This window comes from Gallinula chloropus (genome assembly GCF_964237585.1).
Source record: "Gallinula chloropus genome assembly, chromosome: 20".
NCBI lineage: Eukaryota > Metazoa > Chordata > Aves > Gruiformes > Rallidae > Gallinula > Gallinula chloropus.
Window position 1 is genome coordinate 287,287 of NC_140105.1, and position 16,477 is coordinate 303,763.

Here is a 16,477-nt window from a genome sequence, read left to right on the forward strand (position 1 = left end):
GATGTCTTGATTGTCCATGCCATGTTAAGCTTCCAAGGTGCTACAGACCTAGGTTTCCTGGTGTATTTCTCTCAGTTTCCTCTGATACCAGATATCTGCCCAAGGCTTAGCCTCCTCAGGAGCCTGTGCTCTTGCAGAGCATCTCTCCCTCCACAGGGCAGGGCACCTGTGGCAATGCAGCACCCCGGGGAGCAGAGCACCCAGCCAGGCCAGGCACCCTGGGGATGGGCAGGAGCCCGGAGGAGGGCGGGTGGCTGTGCCATGCCCAGCAGCTGAGGCTCACAGCCATCCAGCCAGAGAAGCCAAGCAGAGACCTGGACCTGTGTTGCTGTGCTTGGGGCTGCCCATCTGGGGTGGGGGGGGGGGGGGGGGGGGGCTGCCAGGGAGCAGCCCCACAGCCCGTCCTGACCCGAGGCTCTGCAGGGCCACAGCCCATCCCCATGCTGCTGGCATCCCACATGATGTTGACTCGTTTCCAGCTGCTGCAGCTCATTAGAAGGAGCCACGGTACATTTATTCCTTTCCTAATGTCACTTTTCCGTTGGAGCTGTTGCTGCCGTGATGATCACAGGGTTTGTGTGACCATGAGTGGGAGGACGGTGGTCCACAGCCTCTGCCTGGGCATGGAGATACGGAGCCAAAACACATGTTCCCACACGGATGCCCAGACACCAGCTGGCTGGGATGTTGGAAGTAAGGACATGCCTCCCAGCTGCCCAAGCCATGAAATTCCAGCACAGCCCTTGTACCTGTGGTGGGAGGAACTGGTTTAACTCATCTTCTAAGGGCTTCTGGTGAAGTTTAGCTGGGCTGATGTGGATGCCAGTGGCAGCAGAGCTGAGGGACCCCGCAAGTCCCTCTTCCCCCATGTCCATCTATTTAGGATGGCTTTGAGCCACCCTCTGAGATCTGTGCTTTGCCCTGCTGCTGTGGGATGGCTCAGCCCCTGTGGTCACCCCAGGGGTGACAGTGTGTCCCTGGGAGCAGGGCAGTGTCTGTGGGTGACTCCATCCCCCCATTTCACCTTGGCATGGGCAGGCAAATATCAAAGCCTCTGGCCTTCAGGCGAAAGGAATCCTCCCTTTTTCAGGGCAGGACTGCTCTGACTGCCAGCAAACGGTGCTGACAGGAGCACCAGCGCAGCAGAGGGACAGATTGTCCCCACTCTTGGATCTTGGTGAAGGGCCCTGGCTAAAATCTAGAGATCCTGGGAAGGACGCACAGCCTCCAACTCTGCCAGGGGATGGGAAAGCATTGGAGGGGCTCCCACATCTGGGATGTGGGTACAGGGCAGTGGAGGGGGGGTGGTGCCCAAAGAGCACACACACACATGGTGCACAGGCAAGAAGTGGGTTCATGGGGCAGTGGCCTGTCCCAAACGCTCCTGGCTCAGCGGTGGGCACTGTGACAGCACCAGCAGCCACCCAGCCCTGCAGATGGGCAGAGAGATCTGCCACAGGTTTTCAAGTGAATGTTTTCTGCTGATTCCTACAAAGTCCCTGTTTTCCCAGACTGAAGCCATAACCTCTGTGTGTGTCTGTTCCCAGTGAGACACAGAAGTGGGAACAGGCTTGAAAGGCTCAGACAGCCCATTGGGTCAGGGATTTTTGTTTGGTTTGGGAATTTTGTTTTGGTTTGTTTTGTTTTTCCTGGAGACTCTTCCAGATTGTTCCAGAGTAGAGACCTGACTGGCCATGTCCCTTCTCCAGGCTGCTTCTGGAAGGTATTAATCATCCTTGCGTTCCGCAGCATGTATCCACCTCTGTGCTGGGCTGCAACCTGCAGACAAGCCGCTTCGGGTCCGTGCACACCCCGGTATCCCAGGGTGTTCCTTCCCACACTTACATCCATTCCCTTCCTCACCAGCCCAGGCTGCACCTTGAGCCCAAACAGCTTTGGGAAACTCCAGATCTGGTTTTGAAACCTCAGAAAGCAATTTCCAGGGGAAAACCATGCCAAGCTGTATCAGTCCAATCACCTGGTTCTGCTTAAGCCACGAGCTGAAATCATCCACCTAAGATAATCATTCCCAAGCCAATCTGGAGTTGATTCAGATAAGACAAGGACTGACTGGCAGGTTTGTAAACCTTCCCCCCACACACACTGTTGTTGTTTGCTCTTTCCCCGTGGCCCCTCCTGCATCTCAGAATGGGACCAGAAAGGGACCGGGTGGCAGCAAGAGCTTCTCTTGCCTGGCCATGAAAATAAGATGCACCCCTCCTCATCCTCCATCTCCCAGCACGGGAGAGCATGAGTGCATTTCATCCAAACAATTCAGTTTTGGACCATTTCCCCAGACTGATTGGGACCTCCGTGAGCCAGGGGGCCACCCCAGCCGAAGTTGACATTGTTCCACCCCTTGTACCCAGGCCAGCTTCAGCCCATGCTCCTCTGAAACTTGCCCCTGGTCGACTCAGCGCACTGGTCATGGCTCTTGGCAAGGAAGATGTTTTCTGTCCTGCACAGCTGTGAGCGAAGGAACTAAAGCAGCATCTCTCCCAGAACTGGCTGCACCCAAAGGCTCCCATCAATTTCTTTCTCCAACTCTGGAACCCGTTCGCTCCCATATCACCGGAGCTCTGCCTCCAGACATACCAATGTAAGGCTTTGCCAAGAAAACATAAGGTCCATTTGCTGAAGGGAGGTCTCTAACCCTGCTGAGATGTTCTCTGTTATGTTTTAGGCAAACCTGGTTGTGCTTGGGCAGATGCCTACATAAGACCTTCTGACCTTAGAATGCAGAGTTATGGGTCTTGTTCCTTCCCCAGGGGGGCTGTTTGCTGTGGGGTCTGCGGGGACTGGGGGCAGCATCCCTGCCAGCAGCACCAGGGTGAGATGCCCCCTTCACAGCAAAGCCGGAAGTGTTGCAGACCCCTACCCAAACCCTTGGTGAAAGGTGAGGGGCACATGGTGACCAACATGCTTCTGGTGCCTATGGCTGTCCCTGCTGTCACTCAGCAGGGCAGATGCAGGGGTGGCAGGAAGCATCCAACTCTCCAGCTCTTCCCTGCACAGGGAGCTGCTCTTCACCAACACCTCCACATGTGGTGTCTAAAATAGGCTGCACACCCCTTTGTCCCGCTCAAGGGTCCCATGCAGGCTCTGTGCTCTTACTGTGCTCACTCTGGTCCTGCTGGCTAGCCAGCTGAGGGGTCACAGGGGCAAATAACCCAGCGCTGGCCCCAGCTCAGCCAGCACAGTGCCTGGCACTGATGAGGTGGCCGTGACTCGCAGCCCGGGGCTGCTGCGGGTCACACTGCCACAGCGCATCAGCTCAGGGCAGGCACTGAACAGGGCTGTGGCCAATCGAGGTGGCACATGGAATTTGGGATGGCCAAATGCAGCTGCCCAGCTGGCATTTTCCCAGGACAGTGCAAGGGATTCATGGAAAGAGGCTGTTTCCCTGGCTGGGTTGCTCTGTGCAGGGAGCACACAGCTGGGAGATATGTCACCCCCAAACTAGCCCTCACTTGTGGGAACAGCAGGGCCAGGACTTTGGCAGCTCTTTCCTTTCAGCTGGGATGTTGGCTGCTGGATGAGGATTTTTGGCTCTCCAGTCCTGCTTCACCAGAAGAACACATTGTCTGGGCTGTTCCCTTGAGGCCCCCTCAGTGGGTAACCACGGAGCCGCACTCACCAGCCAGCAGCACCCACGTGTCCTTACCTCTTTTCCATCAAGCACCAGTATCCTTTCAGATAGTCGCCCTGTGCTCATGGATTTACCACCTCTGGGGAAATCTTTCTTCCTCACAGCCCCAGAAACACCCTCGGCCCTTGGGATGCTGCACGCTTGTTCCAAACCCTCAGGCACTTTGGGCATGAAGAGACCCCACTTGTGCCAGCACAGGCAACAGAGTTAACACCAGTTAAACGTGTTCTTCATCCCATGAAGGCAATCACTCAAAAGACATTTACCATCAGGATGCTTTAAAAGCAGAGGCCACGTACCTGCCGGCTCTTCAGTGCTGCTGGCTGCTGTGGTGGGGGGAGCGGAGGGGATCTCTACACAGGACAGTGAAAAATAGGCAGGAGAGGAGAGAAGATAGAAGGAGGAGGTGTTATTCCAGATCTCAAAGAGCTCAACCCCCCGCACACACCACAGTTTCCCTTCCAAACCACATCTAGGATCAAGGGGTGTTTCCCAACCATGTCCTCCATCAAGGAGCCTTGTGAGAGCCCCAGAAACCAGCTCACCAGGGCCACACTCTCTGGGGAACTGGATCTCACTGGAGGATGTGGGAAAGGGTTTTCTAAACCAAAGATTTAGGCTTATGGCTAAAGTATAGAAGCAGTGTGGCTGGGTGATTCCAGGTTGCTCCAGCTGGCAGGCCACAGGTAACTGGTACAGTGTGGCAGCCAGCAACTGCTGTGGTGCCCAGGCACAACCTGCCGCAATTCCGAGGTCCCAGCTCGTTCCCCAGCCTGGGAATGCTCTTGCAGGGACCCGGGGGGAGCACAAGCCAGGCGGGGCGGTGCGGCAGTGCCCAGCCTGGCGGGCACAGGGGCTGTGGTATTGCATCTCTCTGCTGGGATGCAAGTGTTATCTCACACATCTAAAGGCAACGCAAACATTGCTGGTGCAATGGCCCCTGGTTTTGATTTGGGGCCGGCTTTGTGTGCATAGCTGAAACCACATAATGTTCTGGATCTTGGTACCCAGCCTGGCTGAGTGTGTTTGTTGATGTTGAAGAGGACGGGCTGCAGATGGAGCACATTACACAGGCCCATCTTTGGACGGGCGCTTCCTTTCCCCAGCGCACACACACAGCTCTCCTTACGGCATCGCTCGCACACTCAGGGCACGGTGCTGCAGTTCCTGCACGTCTGGGGATCCTGGCGAGGGATCCCCCTGCCAGTCTGCTTCTAAAGGAAAATTTAGGCACAAGCTGGGGGTCAGGATCTACCTCCTCCTGCTTTTGCTCTCAGGAACCTGCCTGGCCACAGAGCGAGGTCTTGCTGGGGGTCTGTCTGCACGGCAGTGATGGCAGCGATGGCAGCGATGGCAGCTCGCAGGCTGCAGTCCAGCTGCAGTCAGACTTTCTGAGCTGTTTGCCCTCATGCAACCAAACAGGGCACCGCGCCCATGTGAAACACAGGGTGCGTGAAGGGCAGTGCTGACGCTAGCAGAGGCTGGGTGTTCACACCTGCCAGCATGGCTGCTGTGCAGGCAGGTCCCACTGGAGACTTGCTTGTTCCCCAGGACAAAACATAAATCAGAGAGTAACTGTGCTCCTGCAGCCGAGGTGGACAGACCCTGTGAGCTGCTGTGCATCCTCACCAGCCCCGTGCCAGATGGGAGCGCAGCACGGGTAGGGATGGAGAGAAGTGCCCTCCACTATGTGTGCATCAAGTATATGTGAACTACACCCACACACATAGAATATGCTGACTGGTGTCTTTCAAGAGTGAAAATGTGCTGGTTTGGGTTTTTCTAGGATGAGAGAATTGTGAGTTGCTCATATCCTCATGTTAATTGCTTTAGCATCGTACGTGCAACTGCGCAGCGGCTTGTGGCCAGGCCCGAGTGCTCTGTGAAAAATGCTTCAACCAGAAGCTGTGGCACCTTGGCAAGGGTGTTTTGCTGTGACACAGCAGTCAGGGGCTCTCTGGGGTGCTGGGACAGTGGCTGGGTTGCAGGGCCAGGCCAGGGCAGCCCGGAGCATGCCAGTTCGGCCGCTGGTGTGAGCACAGCCTGGCTCCAAGCGCCTGGCTGGACCGTGTTGAAATTCCGTGTCTGTCTTTATTTAGTGCGGTGAATCCCAAGGGAGGTGATGCAAGGAACAATTTACTCTCTGATTTACCATGGCCCTGGGGAATGATTAATGACAAACCTTTGTGCATACTTGCTGCAGAGCATACCGGAGCCCTGACTGTAGCATCTTGGGGAAACAAACATTTGGTCTGAGCTCTCAATGTCCCATTGCGACATGGGGAAGAATGACTCTCAAGTGACCAAAGCCCTCCCTGGAATGTTTTCTGCAGCAGGAGAAGGTGGAGAAAGGGTATCCGACCCGTGATTTGGCAATGGCCATTCTGAGGGGTAGATACCGTGAGGGGACAGGCTGTGGAGCAGACTGTGGCTTCCTGATCGGCTTGATTCTTTCAGCCTTCACTTATGCCACTGAGCTTTTCTTTCCCTGTTAGCAGCAGGGAGCCAGCCCGAGGGGAGCAGCCCCTCCATCCCAGCCCAGACCATACACCAGGATTTGGATGCGTTGTTTCGTTTGGGCAGGGAGAGATGGACCTACCATATGATCCAACAGCAGCCAAAGCAACAGGCAGCAGAGAGCAGCTCAACCATGCCTTGCCTGCAGTGAGGGCTCAGCAGGGGCTGGGGGGGTCTGGGTGTTTGCAGGGTGAATGCTGCAGCCTGGAGACGTTGAGAGCTCTGCCTGGTGCTTGCTGCTGTTTTACAAGCAGAGGGTGAGAGCAGGCTCGGGAAGGCCAATTAAAAACCAAGCCCAAGGTTTGGGCCACCCAACCTGGCCAGAGGGTCCTACGGGGTTATAAAGGTTAATATCTCTAATATACAGAGAATGAGAGCACAATCCACCTACTTATGCAGGGGGCGATGGGCGACCGGCTTTGCTGGTAGCCTTTGGCACATCGATTGCAGGTGATGCCGGTGACGCCGTCTTTGCAGGGACATTGGCCCGTGGTTTGGTTGCAGGTTTGGCCAGCAGCGCCCACGGGATGGCAATCACACTCTGTGGGGGGAACACACAACAAGAGGGTCAGGGGGAGAGGAGCGCGGGCGCAGGAGGTGTCGCAGCATCGGTGGGGAGGGAAGTGAGCACTGTGGGCACCGCTCCACTTTCTCTGCAGTGCCTGATCTCCAGCAAACATCCCATCCAGCCAGCGACCTCACTGACCTGGAACAGAGGTGGCATTTGGCAGAGGGGTGCACACAGCCATCGTTTAGGCTGGACGGGACTGCAGCACTGGAGAGGGTATAGCCCAGCCATAGCCGGTCCTGCTGCATCCAGGATGCCTGCCCAGGGCAGTGAGTACTCTGCAGAAGCAGGGAGGCAGCGTGGGGTGTCCCTGCTCAGGGATGCCCACCCATGGACACTGCAACTGCCTCGTCCCACGGGAGCCAGGATCGAGTTTGCAGGACTCAGAGCAGCAGGGAGCAGGCAGGGCAGCACTGCTGGAGTGATGCTGGGAGCTGCAGCACCTGCTGTCCCCATCCCAGACAGCTTCAACCCTCCCTGGGCTTCCCAGAGAAGTGGCAGAGCTGTAAGGTGAAAAATCAAGGAGTGTTTCATCACCCCTGCAGCACACAGGATCTCGGGCAGGAAGTAAATCCTTTCAGAGATGTTGGGAATTCGTTTCACGTACACTAGGAAAAACAAACGGACCCACAACACCCTCCTCTCAGTGCTTCTGCTCGAGCCCTTCCCTGGTGAGCAGCATCCCTGGCAGCTGGCACAGCGGGCGCAGGAAGGAAATGCCCTTGTGGGATGCAGGCGGGCTGGAGGACCTGCTGTTCCCGGCCAGATGGATGGAGGCTTGACAGCAGAGCTGGGCAGATGTGAAGGGTTTGGCAGGGGATGTAAATACTGCACTTGAAATCATTCACCATCTCATTTCCCACAGTGGGACTTACCGGCGCAGCTGTTTGCTACAAAAAGGAGGGGGGGGGGAGGGCAAAGCATGGGGACTTGTTATCATCACTGCTCCAAAAGGATTACGGCCTCACACATTTGTTAACAGCCCTGATTTCTAAGAGCAGCAAGTGCCGTGCCAGACTGTGGTCTGGCCCTGCTGAGCAGTGGCAGGGAAAGGCAGGAAAGCTTCCCTGTTCTTGTGCAGCATCCTCAGGAAGGAACCAGCCCAAGCCCTCCCTGGGGAGCACCCACTCTGCTCTCCTCCTGCCCCCCAGGGAAGCTGCCTGCCAGAAAGAGGGTTTGGGGGAAAACCTGTCCCCCACCCTCACCCTGTCTGTGGGTCAGGACCAGCGTGAGCATCTCCACAGGATCCAGTGACCGGGCTCAGCAATCAGTAACCACAGATCCCCCAAACCGAGTGCATAAGGGTTTGTGCTGGACCCTACGATGCTTCTTGTTTTGTCTTGCACCACCCCCCACCCCCCCCCAGGTCTGAGACAGCCTAAATCCACCTCCCTCGGGGACAGCAGCTCACATGCCACATGCGTTTGCATTGGGTGTCCAAGTTTGGGTGTTTGGCTGACGACTCCCTCCAACCTGCCCCAGCACCATCCCGCTCTTTGCACCAGCAGCCCCCAGTTTGGCTTTTGGGGTTACTGGGCCGCAGCTCCCAGGCTGATGCCCCTCCCTGCAGGGTTTGGATGGTGCCTGGAGCCCCTCTGCACTGGGATGTGCAGCCCACCCAGAGCAGAAGCCAACGGCCGCATCCCCCAGCTCCACCAGCACTGGATGGGAGGCGATGATGCCTTGCCAAAACCTGATGATTTCTCACATGGGAGGGGAAAAAAACTGACAGCGAAGCTTTTGCTTCTTTTCTTCTCCTTCCCTAGCACTTCTGATTTGGGGGGTTATTAAAGCCCCACTCCCTGCTCTGAGCTGCCGCTGGGAACCGGCCGCTTGCAAACCTGCCCGCAGCAGAAGACCTTGCCTTTCCATCAGACCTGGCTTTGATCAGAACAGTTTTAGCATTAAATCTCCACAGCAGAGGGTAGAGTGATGTTTAGGTTGGGAAACCTGCCCACTGCAGCCCCAAGGGATGGTCTGGATATTGCTGGGAGAGGAACTACAAATACACTGGGCAAGAGCCTGAGGAAGGAAGGGAGCAGAAGAGCAGCGAGGCAGGAGTTAACACAAGAATCAGGGAAGGGTTACACAAGGAGAGGCAAAGGGCAGGAGGATGGGGAGGAACATGCCTCATGTTTCAGGCGTCCCCTTTGGGGCTGCTGCGTTGGTTTCAGGCATCGCCTGCAAAGCCCCATCCTGTGAGTAATCCTCCCCCACGTGAGTGGATCGCACTGACTTCGGTGGGACCGCTCGGATGAGAGGGGGAAAGGAAAACAAAGAGGGGAAAAAAGAGAGCAAAGCCTCCATGATGAGCCAGATTTACAGGGTCAGACTCTTGGAGGACAGACTCGGGACATGGAGTGCTCCTTTGGACACCACATACATAACAAGTGATGCTGCTGCTTCCTTCCCTCGTGAGAGAATGGCTCCCCTCAGCCTGCCCAAAGCTGCCATGGTTATTTTTACAGCTGTATCTCTCTGAGGGTGTCTGCTCTCTCCCCAGGCTGGGCTCCTGGGAGGGCTCTGCACCACGGGTGTTAGCTGTGTCCCCACAGCCACGCGTGATGTGCCCAAGGGTGCGGAGTAGAGGAGTGGCAGAGGAGCCAGGAATCACCAGCCTTTGGTGTGGGACCTCATCAGGAGAGATCCCAAGTGATCCCAAATGATCGCTCGTCACTCCCTCCATCACACCACGGGGTAAATCCTCTCCAGCTGCTGGGATGTGCTTCCTGCCACCGGCCCCCAACTCTTCATGGCACCCAGGAACCTGTGAGCCTGGGATGGCTGCCTTGGGAGCAGCACTCACCTTGTGAGCCCAGGACAGCTGCCTTGGGAGCAGCACTCACCTTGTGAGCCCAGGACAGCTGCCTTGGGAGCAGCACTCAGGCTCCTCCAGTCCCTGACCCCGTTTTCACTTTTCCATCTTCCAGAACACTCCCCATCAGAAGCAGCTCATCCCTCCTGGCGCAGGGAGGCAGGGGGTGGTATTGGCAGTGTCTGCAGATGTAGGTTTTGCCTTCCCTGTCCAGAGGAACTGAATCAGTGCCAGCAATTAGGAGCAATTAAAGGCAATTTGCAGTTCCCTGGCCAATGCAAACACTTGCAGCCAGTAATTACAGGCTCTCCTCCTTCCCCAGCCATGGAGTAGCTGCCGGTGCTTAACGCTGGTTTCCCCAGGACAGTTCGAATTCCTCTGGGTCCTAACCCCAAACTTAGGAAAGACTTCACTAGAGCTGCAGGGGGTGTGGTGGGTGCAAGCACCCCTGGGCTTCCTCACTGCCTGTCTGTTAGCAGCCTTTTGGTCCACAAAACATGCTTTCATGTCCAGATTTCCCTGGGTGCAGAGGATTCATCTGTCACCCACCCCAATGCAGGTTATCAGCAGTGCCCTGCACTGAGCAGAACAGAGACCAGAGCTGGGAAAGCCTCCCTGCTCAGGAAAGGAGGGTGCCTGGGACCTCGTTAGAAATAATGAGGGGAATAACAGCTGATTTGTCCTGTCTATCCTCATGTGTTTCTTAAAAGGGTCACCCCGTAGAGGAGACGGCAGTGGTGCAGTGAGGTGTGAGGGGGGCAAACGGGAGTGCTGGTGGTGCAAGTGTGTCATTAGCCTGTTAGTTCACAGCACATCGGGTTGGGGACACACACACACACATGGAGATAACTGTCAGAATTTAGGTGTCTGGGAAAATCTTTGATGAGTATTTGTGGTAGAGACGACCAGGAATTGCCAGTAGAAAACGACGACAACCAAGAAAAAAAAAACACCCCAAAAAAGGAAATTAAGTTATTTCCTGGTTAAAAACCTGGCTGTGGAGGAGAAAACAAAGACTTGATAATCTAAAAGGTCCTTTCCAACCAAAAATGTTCTATTATTCTATAAGGAACAGGAGTATGTGATGAATGGCTGTAGTGGGGAATGAGGGTACCAATGGAGATGCCTCTGCCCACAACAGCTGATTTTTCTTGTATAATAACCATGATCTGGGAAACAGGGAGCTGCCAGCATCTCTAAGTGATCACCTTCAGCTTGGCTACTCCAGACACAAGGAGATCACGTAGGTGCAGCGACAGCAGGCGAAAACCAGGGCTCAGGAGGATGGGCGATTGGAAGGGGGGAACAGGATGGCTGATAAATGCTGAAGGGTCCCAATTAACTGCAGCCACTCCAGGAAAAGATCGAGGAGTCAATGAAACATCTGGCTGATTGCAAGGGAGCTCAGAAGAGCATCAAGATAGCAGGTTGCATTATGAAAGGGGTAGAGAGTAAGACTGAATATTGTATCATGGCACTATAGAAATCAATGGCATGTCCTCAGCTGGGAACTGGAGTGAGAGGCGGGGAGAGGCACCCACCGAGGGCGAGGGAAAAGATTGGGCATGCCTTGCCAAGAGATGGTGGAGGGATGCCAAGTAATGCACAGCGCCCAGAAGGTCAGACAGGTGCTCCTCTTCACTGGTCCTTAAGGCACAGGAACAAAAGGACATTCAGCACGGCTAAAAGGCAACCTTTTCCAGGGATAAAAGGAAACGCTGCTCTGCGCCGCACGTAATTAACTCGCAGAACTCATGCTACGAGATACCATGGCAAAGGCCCAACAGGATTAGATAGGCCTCTGAATGGGAACATCTGTAGTTACATTAGCTGGGATTAATATATATACGGGTATAAGCACTCCCAGCCAGCTCCCAACTGCCTGCAGTTAGGACCAGATGTCCCCTGGGGGCATGCTATTCCAAACTGCCTGTCCTCCAGCTTTCTCTCTCCCAAGCTTCCCAAGCCACTATTACACACGTGGATCTGCAGAGGCAGACCATCCTCTGCCCAAGCACAGGCAGTGGAGCATTTCTGGGCTTCAACTGGCATTTGGCTCATCTGGGACTGAAAAGTACCCAAAATCTTAGGACTGTGCATGAAAGGATGCAGGATGCCCTGGAATAGCAGATCAGCTTCCTGGGGTGTCTCCTGCCCACCCAAGGCTGATAAATAGCACCACAAAAATGCAAATATTTTTTCACCCCTGAATTCTGGGCAGAAGCATTCCCAGCTGCTAATCTTCCCCCACACGTGTGTTGAAAGGTAAACAGAGGGATAAATCTCCAGGCTTAGCTCTCTTGAAGTGTGACCTTCTTTGAGAAGGCACCTGAAAGAACCTGCATTTTCAGAGAATTAACATCTTCCTGTTTGGGGTGAGATTCTTCCTTGTGATGTTTTCAGAACGATGAGAAAGCCATTTGTCTGAACAATGGAAAAGTCTTGATTTCTTGGGGTGTCTGGATCATGTCTGTGGTGATAACATACATCACAGGGCTTCCAGCATGGCTGCTTTACACCATGTCGTGCACTAAAGCAGTACCCAGTGGTGTGTTAAACTGGGAAAAAACACCTTAATCTGAAATACTCATTGATAAAGGCTCCTGTATGGAGAAAGAACCTTCTTCAGGAAATCAGGCTCAGTTTTAAGCACGAATTTAAGTCCTGTACAGCCTGTGTGCCTTGGGTGCATGTCTGTATTTACCCGTGCCTTTAAGTGCTTTTCCAGATCCATGGACACACTCTCCTTCCCTCAGTTGCCTTCCTCCTTTCCTCCAGAGGCTCCAACTGGACTGAAAACAAACACAGCTATAGAAGCTTTCTACTGGGAAAAAAGACACCAGAATCCAGCTTCATGTGCGGACACTTTGATGCCAGCAACATTTTAAGTGGCAAACAACTCTACTCAAACCTGACCGGTGCTTCAGTGGCGCAGCCTGTGGCATCCCCGTGCAGTAACATGTTTCACCTAGGCTTGTGTTCTGGCACGGTGTGGCTCAGCGTGCTTTATTGATTACTGTTATTGATTAAGCAAACTTTCCTGTAGTTGTTTTTTCTCTCCCTGGTAACTCGGATACTTTACACCTGGTGCCAGTGAACTCCTGAGGTCGGGGAGCGTGTGGTGTGGGAAGCTCCTGGGGCTGGGCTGGTTGTGTCCTTGAAGCTGTAATCCATCTCAAGGTGACCCCCAGCCTTGAAGCTGTCCCGAACACCTGGGCAGGGTGTTTTTAAGCAGATTTACTTTGGTTCTGAAGAAACAATTCAAGTGCAGCAGTGGGTACTCCTTCCTCTGAAGAGCTGCCCTGGTTTTCTGTCACTGCCCTGGAATCTGTGCACCTGAGTGGTGCAGAGGCCTGTGCTGGCTCTGGGGATGGGATCCCGCAGGGATGGGCAAGGCCACATGTAATAGCAGAGTGTTCCCACCACGGGTGGCATGTCCTGCAGATCCCACGGGTCAGACCGTTGTGCTTGGTGTGTACCCACTGGGCTGGCCCCAGCAAGTTTGCCAAGCAGAAGCAGAGGCTGAAATGTCCCTGTGTTAACTCTGAATACTAATAATGGCTTTGAATGTTAACCGTTCGCTGCTCTGCAGTGAGATCGCCAGCCCGCCTCTGACATTGTGAAGTGGATTTAGTTCTCCAGAGGATCATGTTCACGCACAATGTCCCTCGGCACATTCTCTTGGAGAACGGAGAGCACAGGGTAAGCAGCAGCCCCCATCCCTCAGCACTGCCATGGAGCAGCCCCAAGGGTCCAGGCTTGCAGGGGAGTCAAGTCACGCAGCAAACGTGCCTGGGTGGGAGCGATATGTGCAATTATGGACTTCCCTGGAGCTTGAAGACAGCTGCAGCTTAAGGAAATTTTTGGCACGGGGTGATTTTCCTCTGATCTTATCATCAGGCACAGACAAACCTCTGTCTCTTTCTTCTTTTAATTTTTTTTCCTTTTTGTTTTTTGGGGTTTTTTTTTGTCAATAACCTTCCAAGCCAACTTCTGGAGCAGACCAGAGACCCCCAGCATGTGAACTTCATCTGGGATGTGGATGGCTGAGCCTCCTTGCCCAAGGCAATGCCCCTTGGTGCTCTGCTGGGGGGGGGCAGTTCTCTGTACTCTCTCCAAGCATCCAGGTTTCAATCCCTGACTGCCTAAAATATATCCCACTGGAACAAGTATCTGTTCAAATGCTGCTGTACCGTGGGAGGTGGCCCTGATCACCAGCCAGAGAGAGGGGAGAGTCAGCAGTGAGTTTCTGGGAAGAGCAGACAGCAGGATTTTACCTTTCCCCCAGTTTATCTGTACCAAAACAGAGCATGAACCCGATACCGGGGCACTTCCAGGGGCAGACACAGAGGAGCAAAGTATCACCAGGGGCTACAAATGTGAAAGGGGGATGTGGTATCTGTGCTCCCTAAACGCGTGGCATCACCCTGTGTGCTGCCCTGGGATGGAGGATGGGCCGTGCACGTTTGCTCCTTCCCGATGGCTCACAGAGGTCAGGTTTGATCGGAGAGTCCCGGGAGCTGGACGGGGTGTGGAAGGGAGAGCGGGATGCAGGCCGGCACGTGGAGACCTCCTGGCTTGAAACAAGTAGAAAGTGCCTCAGGTGCTGGGTTTGCCAGAGGGATGTTCCACAGCTCAGCAAACGCCTCCCCTCCAGCTCACACAGAAGCGGCTGCTTTACTGTGGTGGTGGGTGCTTGAAGCTGGCACGGCCAGGTAGAGACGCTGAGCTGAGCTCAAGCCTTCATTAAACAGACCCCCAGACACGCCTCGTCCATGATTTCACGCCACAAACTCAAAACATTTTAAGAATTTCTGTCACAATCATGTCCCTCCTGTGCTCAGGGCCCCTTCCAGCCCCGGCGGGTGAGTGCAGCAGCTCTGCCCTGCGGCCTGGAGGGGCCATGGAGCCGGCGGCACTCAGTGGCAGTGGCACTCAGTGGCAGTGGCGCTCGGTGGCAGAGGCACTTGGTGGCAGTGGCAGTTGGTGGCAATGGCAGTTGGTGGCAGTGGCACTCAGTGGCAGTGGCACTCAGTGGCAGTGGCGCTCGGTGGCAGAGGCACTTGGTGGCAGTGGCACTCGGTGGCAGTGGCAGTTGGTGGCAGTGGCACTCAGTGGCAGTGGCGCTCGGTGGCAGAGGCACTCGGTGGTAATGGCAGTTGGTGGCAGTGGCACTCAGTGGCAGTGGCACTCGAGTCTTCCGCACACGGGACAGATTAAAGCTGTGTTTCTCTAAGTGTTCTCTCACTCTCCTGTGTGTGCCTGGGGTTGCTGATGACAAGTTTTACATGTGAAAACCATAAATCGGTGCTCAACACTTGGAATAATATGAACATGAAGAATTATGGGGTCTCAGGGAAGGGGGTGACTGAGGCACAGCCACTAGGCAATGCAGTAGAGAAATACGGCCATAAAACTGCTCTCACAGCCATGGAAGAGCATGCCCTATGGAGAAAATAAAGCCTGTGTTTGGCAGATCAGTGCCTTGAAAGTCTGGAGTTTCTCCAGTAATGTGATTTCTCAGAGGTGACCAAGCCCTGACACAAGACTTCGACCCAAGCCCTGCCAGCACGAAGGAGAAAAGGAAGGGAAGGAAGTTTGATGATTAAGGACAACTCCCCAGGGGGAATTCATAGAAAGTATTGCCCCAGGCAACCACAAACGACCTGGAGTAGAGATGGGCATCAAAAAGAGGTTGCTCTGGGGAGAGGAGCATCTCTCTTAAGCATCTAACCTAAGGCAGATGCAAAGGGTGCACTGGCACAGTGACGAGGTCCCTGCAGCAACAGGAGTGGTCCTTGCTGCAGACAAGGGAAAGCTGGGGACAGGAGCCCTGCCAGGAGCCACTGCTGGTGGCCCTGCTGCCCCAGGGAGCCTTGGCTCACCATCCCTTGTCTTCGGGGTGTGTGGGCTGTGACCTTGCCTACCCCTCACCCAGCTGTGGGATGGCGACCACGGTGGCAGGGGACATCTCTGAGGCTGGAGGGATGCTGGCCACAACCGACACCTGCAGGGATGCACTGTGGACAGATGGATCTTCCTGTCCTGCACCAGGACATGGCCCTTTGGGACAGCAGTACCGGGACATGGCCCCTGGGACACCAGTGGGCTGGTGGCAGTGAGCCCGTCCTCCCACACCCCAACTCCTCGGTGGGGCTCCAGGCAGCAGGGAAGGTTCCACCTCCCTGGGCTCCGTGGGAAGGAGCGTTCGGCTCTAAGCTGGTCACGCAGCTCCCTCTATAGTCAGTGGGGAGAGACGGGGGAGTCGTCCCATTGTCACCAGGGGCTGGGCTCCGGTCTGGGGCAGCACGAGGAGCCGGGGGCTCCGCTCCCCGTGTCTGCACCCCGGGCCCGCATCTGGTGGGGAGAGAACCGGCGGCTGCACCAAGAGCGGGAGGCTGAGCCCATGGGGACGGACCCACCCCCCCCTGCTGGAACCCAAACTGTCCCCACAGAGCAAATGCCAAAGCCTTGAGCCTCGGTGGGTGCAACTCAGGATGGGTGGGCAGGCTGGCAGTGCTTTTTGCTCCCCCCCCCTCTTCTTTTTTTCCTTGCACAAACCATTAATTAAGCTTCCAAGAGCTGTGAAAGGCTCTGCTGGGCTCAGCGTGGGCTGCAGCAGCACAGGGCACGCAGGCGCTCCCCGGTTTTTTACTGAACCCTAATGAATGTGGCATCTCCAGGTGCCAAATCCTGCCCCCCCCCCCGAGGGGTTTACACCAGTGGTCCCAGTGCAAGTGTGCTCGTGATGCCTGTCATTTGTCATCTTTTCATCAGGTCATGTGTAAATCCTGCCCCGAAGCCTCGGCTCCAATGGGATTGCATCGGTGCCAATCATCTGGCAAGTATCAGAAGGGGATTGAATCAGAAGAACTGGCACCAGGGCCCTGATTTACGGTGGCCCATGACAGAGCAGAGCGGACGGAGG

The 16,477-nt window shown here is 55.1% G+C and overlaps 1 protein-coding gene across 1 annotated transcript in view; it reads right to left on the reverse strand.

The window, feature by feature from the left end:
* Positions 1-16,477, reverse strand: part of NTN1 (netrin 1) — a gene marked incomplete at both ends in the record, with an annotated part of 76,276 nt that overhangs the window by 13,497 nt on the left and 46,302 nt on the right. The window contains 2 exons of the mRNA XM_084273645.1: positions 3,949-4,002; positions 6,558-6,707. Coding sequence (XP_084129771.1) covers positions 3,949-4,002; positions 6,558-6,707 — 204 coding nt within the window. The remainder of the gene's footprint in view (positions 1-3,948; positions 4,003-6,557; positions 6,708-16,477) is intronic.